At 41.2% G+C, this 23,437-nt stretch overlaps 1 protein-coding gene across 2 annotated transcripts in view; it reads right to left on the bottom strand.

Moving 5' to 3' along the window:
- robo3 (roundabout, axon guidance receptor, homolog 3 (Drosophila)) overlaps window positions 1-23,437 on the bottom strand; it is a 120,266-nt gene that overhangs the window by 92,353 nt on the left and 4,476 nt on the right. For both annotated transcript variants that reach the window (XM_049591472.1, XM_049591473.1), the window contains exon 2: window positions 7,003-7,329. In XM_049591472.1, coding sequence (XP_049447429.1) covers window positions 7,003-7,329 — 327 coding nt within the window. The remainder of the gene's footprint in view (window positions 1-7,002; window positions 7,330-23,437) is intronic.

Below are 23,437 nucleotides of genomic sequence, written 5' to 3'. Positions count from 1 at the left end.
TATCTTAAGTATATCTAGGCTTGTTGGAGAAGTATTTCACCCATGAAAGGACAGTCTTTTAACAAAACTAGGCTGTCTATGCAGTAGAAAGATGCCAATACTTTAAAAATTGGTACTACATGATCAATGAAAACAGAGGAAAAGGGCTCTGGCATTCACTTTTGCTTAAGAGGCAGAAAACCTACAACTACCACAATGCATTGTGCCGCACTGGACCAATAAATACTCCTGCTGATAGGTGACGTAATATTAAGTGGTCTGTTTAGCTGAGACAAAGGTAGCCAGCTAGTAACAAAGGACCTCTTATTACAATTTAACAATAAGCTAAACATGTTTCTGAAAACATTTTAGGCGAGAAATATTCATCATCACCTGTGGAGTGCCACTTGGTTCTACTTGGGTTCAGTCCTCTGCTCAAACATAACATAACTTTGGAGCCATCAAATTATTTCCAAATACTATGAGTTTATGCACATCTGTGTTGGCTTGTGGTGAAGTCCGCTGGTCAAGTCAAAATGAACGCAGGCGACGTCTCCGCCAAGCTTTCTGTTTTGGTGTCGGAAGGGTCTCTGCTGCTGCTCGCTGAATGTGCTTATGCCCCCCATACACACACGCGTTTTCATTGACTGAAAATTGGCACTGGTTATTTACAGTATTGTGGCATAATTCTTATGAATACAGTCCATCTGATGCTTGTTTTTTTATTTTTTTGCTGTTTCATCACTACTACAAATGCAACTGTCCCCAGTATTTCACTATCACTATCCTCATCCATATTTTAAGAAGCTACAAATAAGCCTGAAAAGCTGTAAATCAGAGCCAAAGTACAGAGGGTTGTTGAATAGAGATGATACACTGGCTTATCTAGTTGCATTGGTGTGAACCAACAGGTTTTTAAAACATTGCAGAATGGCACATTGTAAGTAGCTGCCTGTTTCAACTCGTCTCGTCGCCAATTTTGGTCTGAACTGGACTGAATGGGGCATATCTTTTTGGGAGGAACTTTTTTAATCACACTAGTGCCAAGGTTTAGGAATAGCTATGTTTGTCAGTCCAACACTGTGTAGACTCTAATGTTACAACAGCTATTTAATTAATTGCCCAGCGGATGAATCCTAACATGGTAATCCCTTGACATTTTATAAAGCACCCCCAACAAGTCAAAGTTTCCCATTGACCCAACCGTCCAATCCTGACGAGGTACAGAACCTGTGTGTTCACATTCTGATGACAACAGCTATTCCAATGAAGGGTGTGAGACATATGAGTCTAATTTTACTTCAGGGGTTGTGTGAAATACTTTTATGATATTCTTTTTCACTATTAGAATACAGTGTGATGGACTGAATTTAAGCTGACTCCAGCAGATGTTCTCTGTCGGTGAGGAATCTGCAAACATTTTACAGTCACCTTTAAGCCTGCACAGGGTGTTTGATCTTCAAAAGATAGATTTCGGCTGGGGTATCACTTTAAAGCTGAAATCTATAACTTTGTGCACTTTCAGACTACAGCTAAGATGATGGACTGTCTAGTGTTACATTTGTTTGACCTCTAAGAACTCATTTATCAACTGCTGCTTCAGTTCTACATGAGAAAATGTCTAGACAAGCTGTCTGTAGTGAAAGCTCTACTTCAAAAAGATCTGTGCTCTTGGGCCCTTTGGTACATGCACAAAGAGATTATGATATGAAACACAACAAAACAAACAAGTTCCAGACAAACTCTTGAGTCAGGTATTTTTGTCAGCGCTTGCAAAATTCTGCCAGTTCATCCATGCTGCAGCTCAGTTGCCTCCATTGCCTCTCAGCCTGCGGCAGATGGACTGTGAAGGGTTAAACCTCCTGAACCTTCTACCCTTCCCACTGTGTTGGCTTCCACTCTGATACCAAATATACACACCAACACACAATGCAGCTCCCTCTCAGTTTGCCCCCAGTGCTTCCAAGTCACAGGCTGGGGAGTAAAGTGACACCATGCCACAAAGTGCCATCTTGCGCCTTCTCTGGTGCCACGCCGAGCCCCCTGGCAGCCCCAGGCGAGCTTATGCGCCTGTGGCCTTATCTCCAACCCCATTGGTGCCATGCGGAGGGGGCTGGCAGGAGCTGGCACTGGCTTGGCTTTGGCACTGGCCACTGTTTGTTCTATATAACCTCTCTCCCTCGCTCTCTGGAGGCAATACTCCAAAAGTGTGTTTGTCGGTTTGTGTGGTTGTGCAGGCAGACGAACACATAAGAAGACACAAGTAAAACACACACTTGCAGTTTTCCCTATACCACTGTTTCTCAGAACAACTGCTGTACGCCAAGTTGTGTCCCTGCGCATGTGTCTGTTTGTAGACAGCTGCAGAGAATGTCACCTCCCAATGGACCACAGCATTAAGAGAGAAAGCAACAGAGAGCTTGATGTAGAGACAAACAGATGAACTGATCAGCTGCGTGGCCTCACAGAATGAGAGGTTCAGAATACACACCAAACACTTTCGACTGCAAACGTGATGCTCTGCAACATTATACAGCCTTGTTGAGTTCTTAAGGCCCAGACACACCAAACTGACAAAGAAAATTAGAGCAGGGCCGATTGCTGTGTCGCCTCATATTGCCTTTGTCTCTGCCAAAAAGTGGCACTTAAACACACTGCAGGAACTATAGCCAACAACCAACGAGCACAGGCATTCTGCGCCTGCGTGAGAGGAAACAACTCTCTGTAGCAGCAGGCGTTCGTTGTCTTTATTTTTCATTCAAAAATGGAAACTGGCAGGACCGATTCAAGATGCTGGTTAGCCAGTTAGCGCATTAACAATGCTGAGAGAACAAATGATATTTACCATGCCCTAACGAACAATTAAGAATTACATACCATTTCTGCCATAGAGCTCAATGACTAAAGCAGTTATTTTACCTAATGTAAGAAGATTATTTTCAACTCACACCCTCTTGACCTTTAGTCATGTGTTTGCTTTCCTCACGTCGTTTCGCTTCTCACGCGCTGAACTAAACTGTCAATCAGAGTGATTTCTCTTACCTCTGGGCTTCGCTAGCTCCACCACAAATTCAACACACTGAAGCGGCTGAAAAGCCACTAACAATATCCAACTTGCTTGAGTGGTGCAGGACACACTGCAAAAACTAGGAGTGACAGACACTCACTGACGGCCCAACATTAATCAACAGCCGACTGTCAGCCTGGTGGGTCTGGGCCCAGACCCATTTCTTATTATTACCCCTTGCTATCATTTTCGAGTGACACCTTAACCCTCAGAACAAAGTGACAAGGGGTAGTGGTTGAAATCTTCAGCCACTAACCCTTGTAACATGAAATCAGACAATTCTTCAAGACCCTGATACGTCATCAGTTGTTGTTCATGCTGGTGTTCACGTAAACAGACATGAGTGTTGCCAGACACTGCAAATATCAATCAATCAATCAATTTTATTTATAAAGCCCAACATCACAAATCACAATTTGCCTCAGAGGGCTTCACAGCATACAACATCCCTCTGTCCTCTGGACCCTCACAGCAGATATGCCATCATCTTCTGTGGGGATTTCTCTTATTTGGGCTATAGGCAGCCTTTGCAGTTGTCAGGATGCTCGCAATTTATTTAAAACTTCCCGCTATCAATCGATCAAACAAGTCATCAAATAAAACAGAACACTGCTTCATTACCAGGCCACTGGTGTGCTCTGTAGGCTAACATTAGCAGCTCATGCTCCTATTCTGCAAGTCTGTACTGATTAGAGGAGCACTAACAAGTGCAACAATTTCATCGCTGGACTTAAATTAAATTTCAGGTACCATATGCCATCAAAGGGCAAATGCAACATGTAGGTAGGTTAAAATGAGGGACTGTCATGCACAAATCAGCAATAACAATGTCTTTTTACTCTTTTTACTTTTTATTTCCCTTCTTTTTAATCTAATTTTTAGTTGTTTTTTTTTAAATTGAGCCCTTACTATTTCCTTTGTTTTATTTATTATGATATTTGTATATGATTATTTTTATATTTCAATAACTGTACAGCACTTTGGTCAACTGAGGTTGTTTTTAAATGTGCTTTATAAATAAAGTTTGACTTGACTTGACTTTGACTAATGCTAGCTAGCTAGCTAGCTACCAAAACATCGGCATACTAGCAATTTCTTTTGATATGCTTTTTATAAAGAATAGGACCATAATACATTGAAACAGCATTCTACTTCATGTCTCTATCTGCTGGCGGGCCATCGCTATAAGAGCATGAATGCATAATATGATGTTAATTCTACTAGAGAAGAGATTTGACGATCACTAAAATAAGGTGGGGGAAAAAAGAGGATATATCAATATTGGTATCAGTTATCAGCCAAATAAGTTGTTCTCGGATATCGCCAAAAAATCCAATATGCATCCCTAATACTAACGATAATTAATACAATAATCATGTGTCTTTGGTTTTGAGAGAGCACTATCCTTATGTCATGAACTTAAAAAAGCAAAGACAATTTTGGAACTCAAAAAGAGAGCTCAAAACTAGTACAGTGCACAGAAACAGTGGAGGAACACATTAGGAATTATTCATGGGGAGTAAGAACATTCTAGCATCTGTCACTACTCTACTCCTTTGCTCTTTTTCATAACCAGTTCAGCATCAAGTGATTCACAACACCTCCACCTACTTTATCTGCTGGGTTTCAATATACGGCTTATATCACAAACATCCTGCAGCTTCTGATGCTGATACCTAAACAGAGCAATAGCAAGGTGAAAGGTAGTTCTTCATGCTGCTTTTAGGAAAGGTGACGGGCACACCGCACAGATCCCAGCTGTTTATAAAGAATAGAGGATGATTCATGAGCTGTATTTCTGTGGAGGCACGCAGGGGAAATTCAGCCTGATTATTAAGTTAGGGGCTGGAGCCTTTCAGGAAAATATGATGCCTGGCCTTAAGGTGTTTGAGGCTAGAGTTTCACAGGTTTTTACTGGGAATGGAGTTTATTTTACCGCTTTCAGCTGGTTTGTGTTAACGCGGTGAGAAATTCCTGGGATGGTTTCTGTTTTAAAGGGTCGATGATGAGGCTGGAGTGGCTGGAGTGAAGGGATTAGAGGAAATGTTTAAATCTTCACTGGGATTTCTGCAAAAGCTGCTGTCAGAACTCATTTTTGATAACTTAGTTGATAAGTGAGGATGACAGAGTCGAAAGTTCATTCTGAGTTTAACATTTCAATCATCTGTCAATATCTGTGACTATACTTTCAATCATTTTGTCCATAAATGATTCTGCAGCACCTAATTTGTAGTCAATATTGACAATAGTCAGATTATTTACTGTAACACTGACATAACAAAACCTAAATGTAGCAACAACATAGTCCTCTATGTACTGTATTTTGCTTCATATAAACTGCCTACATTTCTTTAAATTACTTTCTGCTGCTGTCAAATGCCCTATCTGCATTTCATTAAAGTGCCACTGATCACAAGCAGCCTTGTTGTGGGGAGTAAAAAAAAATCGAGGTGTCTGTTGAAAAACCATCTGACAGGAGTTTGTTGTATTTTAAGGAACTAACATCTGCTAGAGAGAAGCTGCCAACCAACAGTGGCCTCTCCTCCCCTCCCTGCAAGAGGTTTTTTTTTTTTTTTAGCTTTCCTGTCCAGTGGCGACAACTGTTATCTCTATGCAGGAGCTAGCTGTCATCCATCTACATTAACAGGCCTGGTCGCAGAGGCCTGGTCACAACACGACAGAGGCCAGGCTCTCCGGAGCGGGAGAAGATATGATGCGATGTTGGAGGCCGGGGGGGGGGTAGTAGAGATCTGACACCAAGGTCAGGGGTGGCGTCTTAAGTTAACTCAGCCGAGTGATGGTGATGATAAGAGAGCAGAGAGTCCTTTGAGGCTGCCTCTACATTCCTCTGCTGTTATAGCATGGCTAACGTTACCTGTGAAATCTATCTGTGATTTAATTTGTTTCTTATTACTGGAGCTACACAATCCATGACATGATGTTTGACACCTGATATGTGGACAAGCACAAAGCTATCACAGCTATCTTTCCTTGCCTATACACAGACTTGTGTTGCACTTACACACTATGTTACTTTTGGTTTGTGATGCTCTCTGCAACTCTAAATTTCCTCCATAACAGTCGTGTGTATTTCAGTCTACCTCCATAAACTTTAATAGACATTATTAGAAGTGTAAATTGAGTCATCAGCATGAAAATGGGAATCCCCAAACACCCCTTGCCCCTACCACTACACCTCCATTTTATGTATTCACTTCTAGGGGTAGTGTGTCCTGATTCTTCTCAGGTCCATGGGGTGGTGCAAAGTGTTGGAGCCACATGACCCTCCAAATTGAGGTTTTTCCACTTCAAACCAAATGTTTAAAAGAAACCAAAAGAAATCACTGGAAAGATGGCTGCACAGGCAACCAAAGACCCATGAATGTATTTTCTCAGTTAATTAAGGTTTAAAAATTACATCGGCCATCGTTTTATCTTAGTTTGACATCGTTTCAATGTATTGTGGTCCTTTTCATGCTAACAGGCAAAACAAAAAAATAGTATGCCAATGTTTCAGTAGCAAGCTAGCTCACATTACATTGTTATTGCTGATTTGTGCATGGCAGTCCCAGATTTATGGTATTATCATATTTATATGATAATACCATTATTGCCCTAGTCCTGTCTGCTTACGTAAACACCATCAACAACTACTGATGACATATCAGGGTCATGAAAGGTTGTTGAGTGGTAGGAGTAAAAACAAGAAATGGTATTGTGCCTGAGTATCATTGTAGAGTCACATATAATACTGTATGTCCTTTACATCCATCTCCCATGTGTTAGCCCTGCATTAGTACATAACAGCATTCATTTTCTGTCTTTTGGCTGCATCGCACCCACAAACACACACAGACACAGACACAGACACACACACACACACACACACACACACACACACACACACACACACATCTGAGCACCCAAGCCTTAACAGCTAAAAATCAAAGACTTACTTGCCACCTCCAGCGAAGCATTACGACTGACTGCCTCGCCCAGGTAGTTGCGTGCCACGCACACATAGATGCCTTCGTCAGGTTTGCTCCGCCTCCCGTGTACAATTCGCAGGAAAAAGAGGGAGCCACTGGGTAAGAGCATCCGGTGGGATCGAGGGTCCTCTCGATCTGTCTCCACACGCTCCCCATCTTTGTACCATTCCACCATCGGAGTCGGTCGACCTTCTGCCTTACAGTTGAGGGTGGCTGGCTCACCCTTGGACACGATCAGATCAGACGGGTGTTCTACGATCCGTGGAGGTGCATCCTCTAACCTGGGTCGGGATCCTGGACATAAGTAGACAACAAGGGGAAGAGAAAGGGTTAAGATTTAGATTTTAGACTATCAGTGTTCAGACAATAGACAATAAATAGAAAAGAAAGGCACAGAAGTAACAGTCCGTGTTGCTGAGAGTTGTTAAGGGTATTTAAAGAACACAAGTGAAAACATGGTACACTTAGATTGTTCACAGACTCAGGATCTAAAGAGCGTGGTTGCAACAGTGTAGGAAGAGTAAGGACTATAATAAACACAGAACATAAAAAACTGCAGCTTTTTTTACATTCACGCCACTGCACACAAGAGGCAAGCGGGCGGCACAACTTATAAAAGCACACTCAGCTGCCATCTCTCCAAACCTCTCGAGCTTGGCGTGTGAACGGCTGCAGAAAAACACACAGTTTTATCACAGACAACATGGCTGTGTGAAGCGAGCATGTAATGTAATTGCTCAACGCTTACATTGAAAATATAAATCAAGAGGACGTGTGAAATTACATGCTCTAAATTCTGCATCTATCAAGCCAAAACAAAATTCTCCAGCAGTGGAGGGGAAACAGGAGAGAAGTAAACATGGCAGAGCTGTGTTAATCATAAGCTCATGGGAAAGAAGGCTGACTGAACTACAGAAATATTCAAAAATATACAACCAACCCCAATATATATATCCCATATGATTTCCAAGTGAAAATACTTAAGACATTTGAACTGGTGTTTTCTACTTAATTGAATAATTTGCAAAGCTCTGCATGGTGTAAGTTTCTATAAATGACTTAATTTAAATGTATAGTGTTTCTGGTCAGTGGTTATGCAGTCTGCAGACTCTATAACTTTCTTCTGAAAGTCTGATTGAAAGAAATAAATTAAGACAGAGACAGAAGCAGACAGAGCCGAGGTAATTCCCACAGGGTTTTTTTGCAAGCTTTTGAAATTGCTTTTTTTCTCCTCTATCTTTCCTCTTCCTCCTTCGATTTGAATGACAGCATGTTGGCGGTACAATTATGTATGAAAAGCAATAACACAAACTCAAGCACCATGAGGCACAAGTGAAATTTTCCCCTGGAGAGCATATGAAAGAATGACAACAGGAGGTGCGTCTCGCCAGTTTTTTCTGAATAACCAGGTTTTGTTCCAGTGATGATTGTTGCAGCATTCATGACTTTGCAATGGGGGAATTCTGTGCTGCTTTTAAACTAAACCCATTTTTCACTGTCACAGTATTGCACACTTTAGCCATGCCATAAAGCGGCATATTATGCAACTTTGTGTTTTCAGAACATTCACAGCAGGAGATTGGCGGGAGCGGCTATGCATATAACAGGAAGACAGAAAACACGAATTACTTTTGTTCAGCGTTTCAGAGTTTTGTTGCTCCTGCATCACACAGAGGTCTGTTTCACTTGTGTTTTGTTTCGCTACTTTGATGCTGTTCTTGTGGAGTAAGTCATTGCTTAGTTGAAGTATAAACAAGTTTTGTTTAAATAGAAATTAAACATAACTCGAGGTGATTTTGTGGTGCTGTAGGGTTTTAGTTTGTGAACAAAGAACGGTGAAAGAAGAAAAAAAGAAGATGGAGCCACAACTGATGCAGCAGAGACAGACGCACGAGTTCAAACCTTCAAGAGGTGAGCAAAATAGCAGCCTGTTTCCTGTGTTCTTCCTCTCCTACAGTATGGAAAGATAGCTGAGAATGTGCCCACAGCTCCAGTATATACTATTTGAAACACTGTAATAAGAAAAAGGGATGTAATGGTTCTTCCCACAGGTGCATGAATGAGAAGGAGTTCAAAGGTTCAGACTCTCCTGATAACACCTGATAAGAAAAGCAGTCAAAATTCTTGCCCTCAAAGTGACAAATCCTCTAGAAGGTTTTGGGCGGATTAAGAACTCAGCTAAAGTTCCTGTCGCTGATGGGAATACAGAGTAACATCTAATGGCCCTGCTCTCAATGCAATTACATTCACAAAGATGGAAAAAAGGAAGTTCTGAAAACGAGGAAATGGTATTGAGGCTTTGAAGTCTAGCTAGAATCAAATTGCAGCTGGATTTATGTCTGACATCTACTTCCAAGCACACACTAGAATGAGTTCAGATATACCTTTTAGGGTTATATTTCACTGCCATTAATGGAAGAAAAAAAAAAAACATAACTGCAAATTTCTTTCTTTGCCTCTTTATTTCTTAGACTGGAACACTATATTGTCTTGCGTTTATAGGCTGTATGTGTTGAATAGCAGTTATGTCATACCAACTTTGAGGGAGGAAAAACAGCTAAAGTGTTTCAAAAGCAGTGGGCTACATATGTTTAATCAAATCTTAAAACCGTCTGAAATAGGTTTGATTAGGACCTGAGTTTAAATTAAAGTGTAAAGTTATGATACCAGTACCAAGATCAGTACCCCTAAAGTGATACCAACACCTATAGAACATTTCATTTGATACCCATACTATGAATGGAAGCATTCGGTTGTGTAAAATGACAACACAACCAATAAGCTTGTTGCATAGCCAAACTTTCAAAAGTTTTGGTGGCTTCTCTCTCTCTTAAATACACCATGCTCGATTTCACCACATCATAGACTGTATGGGTTGTAGCTGCTATGGTAGTTGGCCAATCACACATTGCATAAAATCAGAGAACACTTGAGTTCATTGGCTGTCAGCAAAACTACACATACAGTCATGTTTTTCTAGATCTGGGCCCAAAAAGGGTTGAATGCAGGTATCAATTGACTGAAGCAGTTTTGTTGCTATTTGGTACTAGGTTATTTAGGTTCATACCTTAAAAGTATCAAGTACTGATACACTGCTCTATCACCAACTATTTATTTCTGGTAACCATACCAAATTTCCTGACTATTACAGATGTATACTATTTCACAACACATTCTCACTCCGACCTCGTCACATATTAAGGTCTGGTCATGGACTTTCGATGTCAAGATATGTGATGCAAAGTTCCCTGGGTGCCTTGGTTGTTGACGTTCTGGGACACCATGTGAACCTCCGCCTGTTACATGCATTGTCTGATTTCAAAACACACTTCAATTTTCACAGGAAATGTAGAGTTTCTTTCAAAATAAACGCACTACATCAGTACAACACCGTGAAATGATGGGGTTTTTTTCTTGCCTGTAAGCCAGCATCGGAGGTAGTAACAGCACCAAAATAGCGTCTGTATAAACAGGACAGTCAGCAGAACAGGATCGCAAGAGGTACAGGTGTGACATCTTGACAACATGTTAAGAGTAGCTCTTGACAACATGTTAAAAGTAGCTCTTGGCAGTTAGCAGCTAACTCAAAAAGAAGACCAGCAGCCGAAAATGTCCAAAAATTGGAAAAACAATGAGGTCTGGGAGCTCCTTACCCTTCAAGCAGAGGATGAGATCAGCCGCCATATAACAGGTGGTAAATGACTGTTATGGTCAAGTTTATGCCATTGTTATTGTTCATGAAGCACTGTCGATGCATATGTTATATGTCACACCAGAGGCTGTCGCTGTTGTGTTACATGTCATGCCCGTCATGCTTCTTTTGCTTCAGCAATGCCAGCATGCTGTCTAAAATCACACCCTGGAGCGGCATGATACCACTCGTTTGATTTTGTGTAAAAAATGCAAAGGTGGCATAAAGAAGAGACTTTGTAGCAGCTTTATAGCACCATATCTGTGAAAAAAGGACTTTTGAGTGTCATTTTGTGATTCTTGTGTGTGATTTGGCTGCTCTAACAGTGCAATTATCCTTTGGGATTAAGCACTGTTTATATGAATTCAATGACAAAAACTATCAGGATGCAAAACAAATCATCGCTATGCTGGACAGCTGCCACTGGTTATATTAAGTAGTCATGTTGATGGTGCTTGAGTCTTCACTAATGAACTGTACATGAACTGCTTATCAGGAGTCTTCTGGCATTCTCCCATAGTTAGGCCTATCACGATAACTACTTTTTAACTACTACTATTAATAATTAATTGTTTTAATAATTGTGATAAACAATATTATTGTCATTTAAACATTTTTATGCCACTGATTGAAAATATTGCAACATAACAGTGCAAGTACATCCTTCCAAAGATCAGTGAACTATTTATTCAACCAGAAAGGATACAAAAATAAGTCTAAGCATAGTATTTTTCTGTTCTTTCAGCCTTATAATGACTGGGAAAGTCCTGTTTATCAGGCATCATGTACCATATGGACATGACATGACCTCAATCATTTTTGCTGACCTTGATAAGTCGATAAAGTAACTACTGTGACAGGCTTACCCGTAGTGCCATTTTTGGAAGTTATCTGTGCTCTCCCTAATACACTTTTTTGCGAAGGCAGCAATCACGTGGAATAAAAACCAACAACAGTCATTATTGTGCTAACTGCCTCTCCTCCCTCAAGCTCTCTGAGCAGCAGAGTCTGACCATTCATCTCATAGCTTTAAGGCAGCATATGTATCATGGCTGGACTAAGTTTGTCTGATGGGGGGGATGGTGGATGTGTTGGGGGGGTCTGTGGGAAGAGCTCAGCGGGGCAGAGGCTTTAAGAGCTGACTCATAAATTTTGCAGTCCAAGCTGGTTGGAACAAGCCATGTGGAAATGTAAAGGGAAGGCTTTTAAAGAGGACAAGACCACCGTGTTGACTGAGCAAAATATCGTCAAGAGAACGTCCAAGTACTGAAGAGCAGCTCTTAAAGATGATATGCCTATCATCCAAGGAAATTAAGACTTGATAGAACAATCTCTCAACTACTGTCTTCTACAAATAGAAAAACACTGGCAACTTACTCTGGGATGTTACACAGATGGACAGTTTAACTTGGGAAGACAGATAAAAGTAACTGTGAATGCATCCAAGATGATTTTCTTAGGATGATGAGAGGATGATGATGTAGCTGCAGACTGTACATTAGTATGACTGTACAACTGTTCGGATCTGTATGTTGATAGAGATTGACTGCGCTGCAACACAACTTTAGGACATTTGAATTTTTAAGCAGCATATTCCCCAGCGACGCAGCTCACACTGTGTGTAAACATATGTAACAGATAAGGACGAGGCTGGAGAAGATGAACTCAAATTGGGTTAAATGGACAGCTGGAGTCCGGAGAGGATGACTGGTTGTCTCTAGAAGGATGTCTAATAGGAAAGTCCGGACCCTCTAAGGACCTATTAGCTCAAGCCGGTGGTGTACTACAGCAGGATGGCAGCAGCTCTCAAAGCTACATGTGAGCTAATGAAACCACAGGGATGCTGTAAGAGTACAGCCTGTGAGAGTGTTTGACAAGAATGGTGCGTGGAAAAAAGATGACTTAGTGTCTAAATTCCCAAGCCAAAAGAGAGGTGAAGCACACTTGAAGGATATATGTGTGATTTCCCTTGTAGATCTGAGAGCTGTCAGTCATCAGTGGTAGCCAAAATGTTTTTATATCTTGCCTTTAGAGGCACAAAGTGTAATTTTTGACAATGGAAATTTACAGACGGGTGACAAATTAGAGCTACAGATGGTAACCTTTCTGAAGATGACTTTTTATCATATTTGCTAAAACTGCCACAACATCTTCAATCAATCAATCAATCAATCAATCAATCAATCAATGTTCCTGAGATATCACGTTCACAAGAATGACACAGGCAAGGTTGCAGTGGCCTCCACCTTTGATCTATGACCATCAAAATCGAATCATTTCATCGTTGAGTCCCAGTGGACATTGCAAAATTAGTGCAAAATCTGAAGAAATTCCCCCAACAAGGAAGATTGTGTTCATGAGAATTGGACATACATACAGATGGACGGACAAGCCAAAGACATAATGCCTCCAGCCATCGCCAGTTGCTGAGGCATAAAAATCATGTCCCCTCCCCTCCTCCTATTGCCTCTAATGGCATTTGCTAGAAACCACCGCGGCTCACAGAAAACAACCAGCCAGAGTCTTTAATGTAGCTGTCAATTAAGCCAATCACTGCTCATGAACTGTGATTTAACTGTCAACCTACGCAGTGATGATCAAATAGGAATCAATTTTGTGTTACTGCATTGCCTATTTCTCACTTCAAATTGTTTTAGAAACATATTTTAGTGACTGTTTTTGCAAAGCACTATGACTGGCAGTTACCAAATCTCAGCCCAAATAAACACCTCTGGGAGACCCATTGACATCAATGGCAAACAACTGGCCCTTGCTTCAGTTGAAAATGTAAGCTGCAGGCCTATCTTAATACAACATAGCTAAATTTCTCTTGCAGTGTTATTATATGGCTGGTTAATCCAGCAGAGAAAAACAGAGCACTGCTTTTTCTTTAATTAACTCAGCAACTACCTGACGTGTCCAAACTGACAGACTTTAAATCAAAAAAGGCTCACATGGTGCATTTGTATAAAGATTATATTCAAACACCAAGACAAATGCACACACAGAGTGAATTACTGTCAAACTACTTTAAAGTTATTTTAACTGGAGAAATGGGAGGAGGAGAGAATAAGAGACTGAGAGGGTGACAGAAAAATAGTGAAAGAGACAAAAGTGCACAAAAACAAATGAGAAAAACTGGACTCAAACAGCCACGGGGGGCACAAACTCCTGCTGCAATGTCCTTTCTATAATGGAGGATGGCAAAGTGCTGAGGCAGAACTTTTTCTCATCTAGTACAAGAACAAGTGGCTCGGTGTGTCCTGCTGATATAAATCAAAAACAGAGGACCACTGCCAAAGATCTTCAGTGGATCCCCCTCCTCCCTTCCCCCTCTGCCAACTCCCCAGCTTTATTTCACTACAAACACAAGTGGGCTTTCATCCCTAAGCAGATTTACTTCCTCTAAGAAGGCAAAAACATCAGAACAACAACCAGCAACTCACACATATCGCTCCAGTAGTCTTGACTTGCACTGAAATGCTGCTTGCATGGGGGAGATGCTTTATTTGTATGTGGGGAGGGGTTGGACTGTAAAGACCAACTTAAAAATGTCTAGCAGAGAAATCTCAAAAAAATACTTTTCTCTATTTTAATACCAAATTAGAAGAGCATTAAATGCTACTGTGACTGACAATGTGATGATAATGTAGCGTCTTCCGACATGGAAATAATTCCGCTCCAATTATCCAAAAATAATCCCCTGCCAAGAAGTCACAGGTCAAATGAGTGACTGTCAGCTTGTTTCCAGCATGTGATTAGAGATGTGCTCACTATGCTGCTGTCGACTAAAGGCCCTGACAGTTAATCACTGTAAAAGGAAAACTGAGGCTAAAAGAAAAAGAAAACAATTTAAGAAAAAGTTGTAGGTAGATGGAGATTATTTTCTAGTGCAGATCTCCTGATGTGAAATATGGAAAGCTGTGAAAAGTTCATCTCAACATAATTTTACTTGACAAGCTATTCGCTTTAGGTGACAGGCTGTTAAACCATTTTCTGCACTTCAACAGCTTTGTATGTAAATATGCTCATCCCCCTGTATCTTTCCCAAACTGCATTTCACAGACCCTATTTTCCAAACACAGATGGTATAACGCTGAGATGACAGTCTGACTCATACAATAAAGCCACAGAGGCTGATCATTTTGTCTGATACAACTAGAATTACCGCTTTACAGTTGTATGCCTCCATGCAATCATCAAGTTTCTCTTACAGTTAACATCCATGTCTGTGAAAACATGGATGCTTCACACACATCTTGCCCCCAGCAGCACAGAAGATCTATACAATCAGCCTAGTTTCAAGGTGGACACCCAAGATTAGTGTCAGCATTTCAGTGTCTGACCAAATGTCTCCTCTTCTGCTCCTCAGTTATGACGTTGACTAATGGCCAGAAAGGTTTTTTATGCAGAACATATTGATGTCACAGTAAAGGTGACCTTTGACCTTGGACCATCAAATTTGAATCAGTTTATTCTTGAGTCGAAGTGGACATTCGCGCCAAATTTGAGGAAATTCTCTCAAGGCCTTCTTGAGATATTGAGTACATGAGAATAAGACAACCACAAGGTCACAATGACCTTGACCTTTGACCAGCAAAATCTAATCAGTTCATTGTAGAGTCCAAGTGAAAAAAAATCTCTCAAGGCCTTCTTGAGATACAGTATTCTGTTCACGACAATAAGATGGACACAAGGTCACAGTGACTTTGACCTTTGACAACCAAAATCTGCTCAATTCATCTTTGAGTCAAAGTGGACATTTGTGCCAAATGTAAAGGGACGGACAACCTGAAAACATAATGCCTCTGGCCACAGCTATAGCTGGCGCAAAGACATAAAAACGACTCAAGCTTGAGGTTGACAAAAATCTTCACGCCTACTTACCACCCTACCTACCCACCCCTAAGCCACCCCTCCCAGCTCATAGAAGGTGTATGTGCCATCACACACAGGATCAAAAATATTCTGTTTACTACGGCCCTGCAGGGAAAAGGACATAAAACATGGATGGCACTTCATTCAGCCCCATCAAGCCTTCCACCCTGACAGGGTGAGAAATGCCTTTCATTTTGGCATGAAGGACTTGAAAATAAATCAGAACACTGCAGTATATCAAAACCCTGCACTCCTTATCACTCTGTGGTGAGTTGTGGTATAAAGAAAGATTAAACCATGCTCTGGCTTAGCAACTAAAATTAAGGCTAAGCTGAGCTAACCCTCGCCCTTCACTCAAGATAACCACCCTCCCCTCCCTGTTCTACTTAAAAAAGACATAGCTGTTAATGGCCAAGAAAAGTCTTTTTAAGCTGAACTTCCAGTTGCCTACAATAAAATGACCTTCCACTGGTGAACAGAAGGGGCTTTATAATCTTTAAAGAGGGAACAGAGGAGAGAGGTGAAGGGCGAAACATGACGATCACAGACAATTCAACAACTTTCCTTTTCCCATCGCTCCCTCATCTGCAATTCTTTTTAGAGGGCTGGCTTCCCTCTCACAGAACTTGTTGTTTTACAGCTTTGTTACCTCCTCCTTCACCTCTCCATTTTTTCACCAAAGCCACAGGAATTGATTTGCAAATGAGCATTCAAAGTTAAATTGGCAGCAGTGAGGAAGGCAGGCTGGAGTGCTTTCTCTGTAGCCTCCTAGTCTTTGACCCTGTGGGGACAACAAAATGAGGCACTTGCATGAGAATACAATGTGCCAGCCATGAAGAGACAACCCCTCTTAATTGAGCCTGTGTTGATGCTAAGCGTCTAAATGGGCAGGGTCAACTTTGCAAAAGGAAATTGGGTGTTTTTATCATGTCCCTCTTGGGGCCGTGAACAGATTCATGAGGAGGGGCTAAAGCTACTCCTTTTTGCTCTTCCTTTAGAAGAGGGGATTGTGGAAATTGGGAGCAAAAAGATCCAAACTCCCGCGGCAGTTCCACAAAATGCCCTTTCCACTAACAACTCTGTTTCATGCTCCCTCTGAGTATGGCCTCTTGTGCTGGCGAAGCAGCTGAAATGAGTTTGGCTTGATGTTTGGGCAAGTTGACAAGGCAGAAGCAGCTTGCTGTAGATAGAGAGCAAATAGTGGCATTTTTTCTGGTCCAACAGGAACAGACAGTTGAGCTTAACGGACCATTTTTACACAAAAAGTTACTCATAGTAAAACATGGCTGAAAGGCATGGGAGTTGATTAAGCTTTGATTAAGTTCCAAATACAACCCCCCCCCCCCCCCCCCCACCTCTTTTACATGGACATTTCAGCTGTTTACTTTGACTTTGAAATGCACTTTCCTCAAGTTTCTGCAGCACATTCTGGTATAACATCAGATATCAACATCAATAATGTGGAGGATGGTTCGTCAAAGCTATTCTCATACTTAAACACTCTGAACAGAGGAGCATTCGTAAAAAAGCAGTCCCGAGGACTTAAATATAACCAGTCCAGCATTCTTCAAGTTATCACAAATCCTGCCAAGAGATGTCAGTTTGAGTTCTAGTAGCCTGCCAGTAACAAGCATCGATTTTCTCCACTGATTCCACTGAGGGGGTTTTTGGATTACGCTCTGAAAGAACAGCAGAACAGTAACTGTATGTGGCGACTAGACTTTCACTATTCACTCCATTTTGCTGTAAGTGTTCTATGTGATGAGAGCAAGAGGAGACAAGAGGAAGAAGAGGAGAAAATACTGGAGCGAGGGAAGTAAGAATAGACTGGCTGTAGTGATGCTTGACAAGAGAACAACCAAGCAAAAACACTAAGATGGAAAACTATTGAATCCTAGTTACTTTACAGGATTTCTTATTACATATTATCGGCCCATTAAGGTCCTGCACCAATGGCAATAGTTGACTGTTGTTGGCTGTTTTTTGGCCGATGAAACATGCTGAATCAGCAGAAGAGCCAATGGAGCCCATTGGTGAGAGAAATCACTCCAAGAATCACGAGAAGAGAAACCAAAGTGAGGAAAGGGATGATTAAAAAAAAAGAGGATGTGAGATCAAAACAACCTTGTCACATTAGCTAATTTTTCTTCGTGTTCTTTTGTCATTGAGCTCTTTAGCAGAAACAGTTCATAACTTCATACCTTCCTGACATTTCACAATGTCATACAATATATGACAGTATTTGTGCAAAAAAAAATCAAACAAACAAAAACAATGGCTAATGTGACTAATAAACTGCTTTTGTAGCTGGAAAAGTCGTCTTCAGATAAAGTTATCTGTGGCAATACTACCTAACAGGGGCAGAGGCATTTTTCTTTTTTACTAGTCCTGTAACATTATTCTCACTACTCGCAGCCGCCATCTTTCTCTGCTCAGTTACCTGGTGAATGCTGTGCACTACAATACATCTCCTTATTACAGCATCTCCATATCAGTTTAACAGAAAGAGGGATATCTGTATTTTTGATGGTGTTGAAAATCATATCAGGAACACCCCAGTATACCATAATACCTTGATACCGCCCAAGCCTACTAACTAGCATCTTAATCCCATCCAGTGTTCCATTTTCTGATTTTTAATAATGAACCTTCGCCTGCTGGTAAAAGAGTTATTTCCTCCCACACAGTGGCAGAATTTACATGCTGTTGGCTGTAGTCTTTGTGATGTATTCAAGTACAACTTTTTTTGCTAAGACACAGGCAACATAAGGCAACGCAACAGTCGGCCTTCATTGCAAATTGTTCTCTGACGTCGGCTCTGTGTCAGTGGCCTTAGGGGGGAAATCCTCAAGGGGCTCCAGGACAGGCACACCACTGGTTGCGGGTGGCCTAACACAGCTGCAGGGAAATGCCATTGGTTTCCTGTCCCACAGCAGCATATTTCAAGATTAGCTCCTATTAGATGTTGACCACTTGCACACACATACAGACAGACTGGCTGCTATCAGCCCCTTTCCGTCTAACCACATAGATCACACAAGTCACTGGAAGGGAGGAAAGGGTCCAGACAGGGACTTCCTGAGTCTATAACTCTAAGGAAAAACAAGTGTGATACCATGAAAAATAAACATATTATTATTTTTTGCATTAACCCATAGCCATGAAAGTTGCTAACCTGTGTCTGAGTCTACAAAAGGCAGAGTAACACCTAGTCTGATTTGGAGTTTTAGCTATTTTTTTTTAGATAATCTACATGAGGAGACATAATTTGGGCGTCAGGGTTAAACAGGGAAGTATGATGGGAGCAAGAACGAACGATTAAGCTTACTGACATGCTGCTCTGTCCTTTTTCTAGTTAGACCAATCACTACAGTGTGCTTGTACTGAATGTACAGTTTCATTGAACATGATGACACGCTGCTGGCACTGTAAGAAGACTAGACTATCATGCTATTATATACATGAGCCATAATCACAAATGAAACACTTAGAATGTGTCACTGTAGAAAGGAACGATCCCTTATTTATAAGTGGGATAACATTACCATGACAGAAATAAGTGAATGAATGCCCCCTTCACATATGAGACTTGGAGAAACACTGGTTCTGAGGTATAATTAAGACATGAGTTGAGAAACTGATGGAAGTTTAAGAAGAGCGAGAGATGGATTCAAATCCAGCCACCTTTCACTTCTCTGAATGCTACAAATGCTTCTGATTTCTGCAGCAAGTTGCACTTAAGAGATAACAAGTAGAGGAGGCACTCTAATTGCCTCGTCACCCAAGTCACATTTCTTTAATAAGCATTTCCCTTCAGGACATCATGCATAGCTGTCAATCATCAAACTGCTGCTATAGAGAACAAATAGCCAGAGACACTCTGCCTCCCATCCCAGAGTCACTTTTTGTGTATCAACACTCCCATCACAAAATAACAGGTACCCAGCGACTGTCACTTCTCTAAAAGAGCTGTCTCAGTCAGTTCCAAAACCAGCCATTAAATAATCGACAGCGGCTGTCAAAATCCCTCCACTGCAGCATCACCTTGATACACCGGTGCTGAAAATGATCCATTATCAGTTGGCTCTTTCCCACACCAAGCTTTCAAGTGGCAGTCTCTCACAAATATATCCAACCCGTCGACAAAGTCACGGCGGTGACAGCTGCAGCTATGCCCCTGGGCTTTCCTTTTGACTCTGCCACAGAGTTTGGTCGGGCTTCAAACTGTCAGAAAAGTCTGTGGACAATAAAAACTGGTAAACATGGAAATCTGACCAACTGTCTTGCCAGCCAAACTTGATGAAAACCATGTGTTCTTGTTAGACGATTGGTCAGACAGTAAAGACACAAAAGTGCGGGCTGTTAGAGCTGTGTAAGAACAATGCAAAACAACACAGTTGCTCAGCTATGCCAATTTAATTCCTCTGCAAATTAAACATTTAAAGGCAAAGGGTGTAGTTTTCACTAAGGATGGGCAAACATGCTCCACATTTCAAAAATTATATTCGTCCCCAGGTTCGGTTTGATTCATCCACTGAAATAGTGTCCTTTTGCTGTCCAGCTGCCAAAATCCAGATAGAAGAGGATCTGAGCTGATCAAAATGTTTAAATGCTCATTTGAATTACCCTCAGTAGTTAACAAGTTATAACTTTGAGCTTTATAAGCAGTAGCAATTGACTTCTAAACGGTTTTGCCCCGGATTTTGAGTCTCAGCAACCCTGTCTCCCAGAAATTCCGATTGTATATTTTTAACAAATTACATTTATAATTACATTTCGGTGACGTTATGTTGGTGGATTATGTTCAGAGACATTTCCTTGGGTTAATGAAACACTATATTTATGTTTTATGGGGGCGGCTGTGGCTCAGGAGGTACATGTGCAGGTCTATTAATCGGAAGGTTGGTGATTGGATTCCTGGAAAACCATGAAGTATACATACTGAAGTGTCCTTGGTCAAGATACTTAACCCCAAACTGGTGTTTGACTGTGGTTTTGAATGTTTATCACTTCTAATGAACAGGTGGCACCTTTTATGGCCACCAGTGTGTGAATGGGTGAATGGTGTTTGAGTTGTAAAGTGCTTTGAGGATTCATAGGGAGATGGTTGGGGTACATGGTGGATGTGATAATGGTTGTTAGGTTTGGGCAACAAAAGCATTTTGGTTAAGGTTAGGGGAAGATTAAAATTAGACGTTTATAAAATGTATGGTACCTTGCAGCATGTCGTCATGATGTTAATAGAAACTGTAATCCACTCTGCATTACATTTCTTTTAAAAATATATTTGCTTTTTCAAATTAGTTTTATATGAACGTTTCTTGGAGAAAGGGCTGAACTGAGGCAACATACAAGCTCTACCTTGTTGGTGGAGGTTGTTGGGGCTGGAGCCTGTGAGATCGACTGCAGACGCTGCTCAGGGCTGAAAAAGTCTCCCAACCTCTCTGCATTTTGAGGTTAAAAAATCACAGAGCTGTTTTAATTTGCAGAAGATTTTTTCTTTGCATAATGACTTCAAAGATTCTTCGTGGACACTGAAAATGGGACTTTGAATGAATGTATAACATAATAGCATTACTAAATATATTTTTAATCATTTAATCATGCGTTATTATTTGCTAGATGGCATATAGGTATATAGATGAAGAATATAACATTTATATTACTTACACATCTGGTGTTTTGATTGTTTTTAATGTACCTTGACTTCAATACAAATACATCCTCATATAATGTGAATATATGATGTAATAGAATGTAAATGGTGTGTGCGTAGGTCAGCTCCCTTGTATGATTTTATCTGTGTTGTGACACACACATTTTCCCGTACATTGACACCATATCTCTCTCCTACACACACATATGCACATGAAAGAAGGCCTCTTTGAAGACATTTTGGATGTGTCCCATATTTGTGGGCAAAGAGAATGCAGGGAAGGAAGACGCCTCTCTGGAGATGAAGTTGGCAGATTGTCGCAGTCAGTGTTTGATGGGGACGTTTTGACACGGCGTGCGAATTCATGCACATCACTCTTTTTTTCAGTCACTTTAATCCTTCGCCAGAGACAGGAAGGAAAACTTCTCCACTTGGAGAGCAAAACGATTTTGTTTTTCATACCGTGCATGAAACACAAAATGACACCTATGTCACCTGTATTGTCCAATTAGTAGCTGTATTATCCCCCACTGTTATGCAGTGCAATAGCCTCATCAAAGCCCTGTGCTCTATGACTGACACCTTATTATAGTCAGATGGCAGTGGCCCCTGGTTTGCCTCACTCCATGTCTATTTCAGTATCATGAGCAGCAATATAGAGGTCAGACCTCCTAAAACCACTGGAACTAATGCTGGGGGCCATCCATCTGCCTACAGCCTGAGGTGGGGAGCTCAGGCGGTATTGTGTTAGGCACCTCAGGCGGTCGCACTTGAGCCCTTTAAGGAGAGGGAGTAGCTGACTTGTCCTGTCAGCACCCGCTGCTAAAGAGTTCCTGTTCAGTTTCTTCCCTTTCCTTTGATGCCCAATGCAGAAGTCTCTGGTGTCCCATGATGTGTTTATTTTGGCCCTCAGTGGTAGGAATGTACAGGGTAGATATTAAGCATTGCCATTAAGAGAGGGAGTGCAACCCTGCGGTTACATTTGGAAAAAAGAAGTGACTGGGCGTGCTCTTTTTTCTTAGCTTTTTTTTTCATTTGTTACAGTCAAATGGGCAAATAACTTGTTAATAATGCATCACGAGCCGTCGTCAAGCTGTTGTGTAATGAATATTTGGGACGGTGAAATTCTATTATCATGGGTATACATAATGAGTGGCTGCTCAGTGACAAGCATACCCAAGTACAGCTCAACTCCCAAGCTTTTTGATTACTCATTTCTTATTTCTAAATTTAGCAAGCCAGGAGCTGTGTTTGAAAAAAAAAAAAAAAAGCCGGAAATAGGCAACTAAGCTTCAAACATCAATTTCAGCGTGTGGTTAACGCCGCTGATTCTCTGATGACAGGAAGAGGATGTTTAGTTCCTTGCCCTACCTTTTCAGTGAGCGTAAATGAGGATTCACTTGTACCTCAACGATTTTCACAAGATATAGCTCATTTGTCATGTATATTACCAAAGCTTGCTGAGCTATTGACAGGCTAATTGATGTGTAAAGAACAGATGGGCAGGCAAGTGGGGGAGGAGGTAGGTACACTGAGTGTGTGAGTGTGTATTAGTCCTCAAAAATGACTACAAAGCTTTCTCTGTCTCCTTTTTTCTCTGCAGAAGAAAAGTAGACATGTTGTCAATAAGCCAACTGCAAAAACCTGAGCTACTGGATGTTGTCTTGCTGTGCTGTTATGACTCATCCACAGTTATATTGTAACAAGCCAGTCACATTAACAATGTGGTAATGACAACAAGACTGAGACTGTTAAGTGCCACTAACAATAGCGTAAAAGGTACGCTTGTAAAATAACAAACTGGATCTGGGTTAACCCTTTGTAAAGACTCCAACTGATGACCTGAACAGTAAGATCAACTGTGCACTGCCGGGGTGCCCTTGAGCAAGGCACTGAAAACCCCAACTGCTCGGGGCGCCTCACCAAGGCAGCCCCCTCATTCTGACATGTGCATGTATAGGTCCTGTTTGTGCATGTGTGTGTATTTCGGACCTGTGTGTTAATGACAACGGAGTGAAAAAACTGAATTTCCCCACAGGGGGATTAATAAAGTATATAAAATTATACTGATACTGTTCTCATTTACCGCTAGTGATATCTAGCCATGCATGCAAATAATTTTGGTGATTTTTGGTTTAAAGGTCCAGTGTGAAGAATTTAGGGAGTTATTTTGGCAA

Source organism: Epinephelus fuscoguttatus, linkage group LG12 (genome assembly GCF_011397635.1).
Source record: "Epinephelus fuscoguttatus linkage group LG12, E.fuscoguttatus.final_Chr_v1".
In the NCBI taxonomy this organism is placed as follows: Eukaryota; Metazoa; Chordata; class Actinopteri; order Perciformes; family Serranidae; genus Epinephelus; species Epinephelus fuscoguttatus.
The sequence above is the reverse complement of the archived record's forward strand: the minus strand, read 5'-3'. Positions and strand labels throughout refer to the sequence as shown.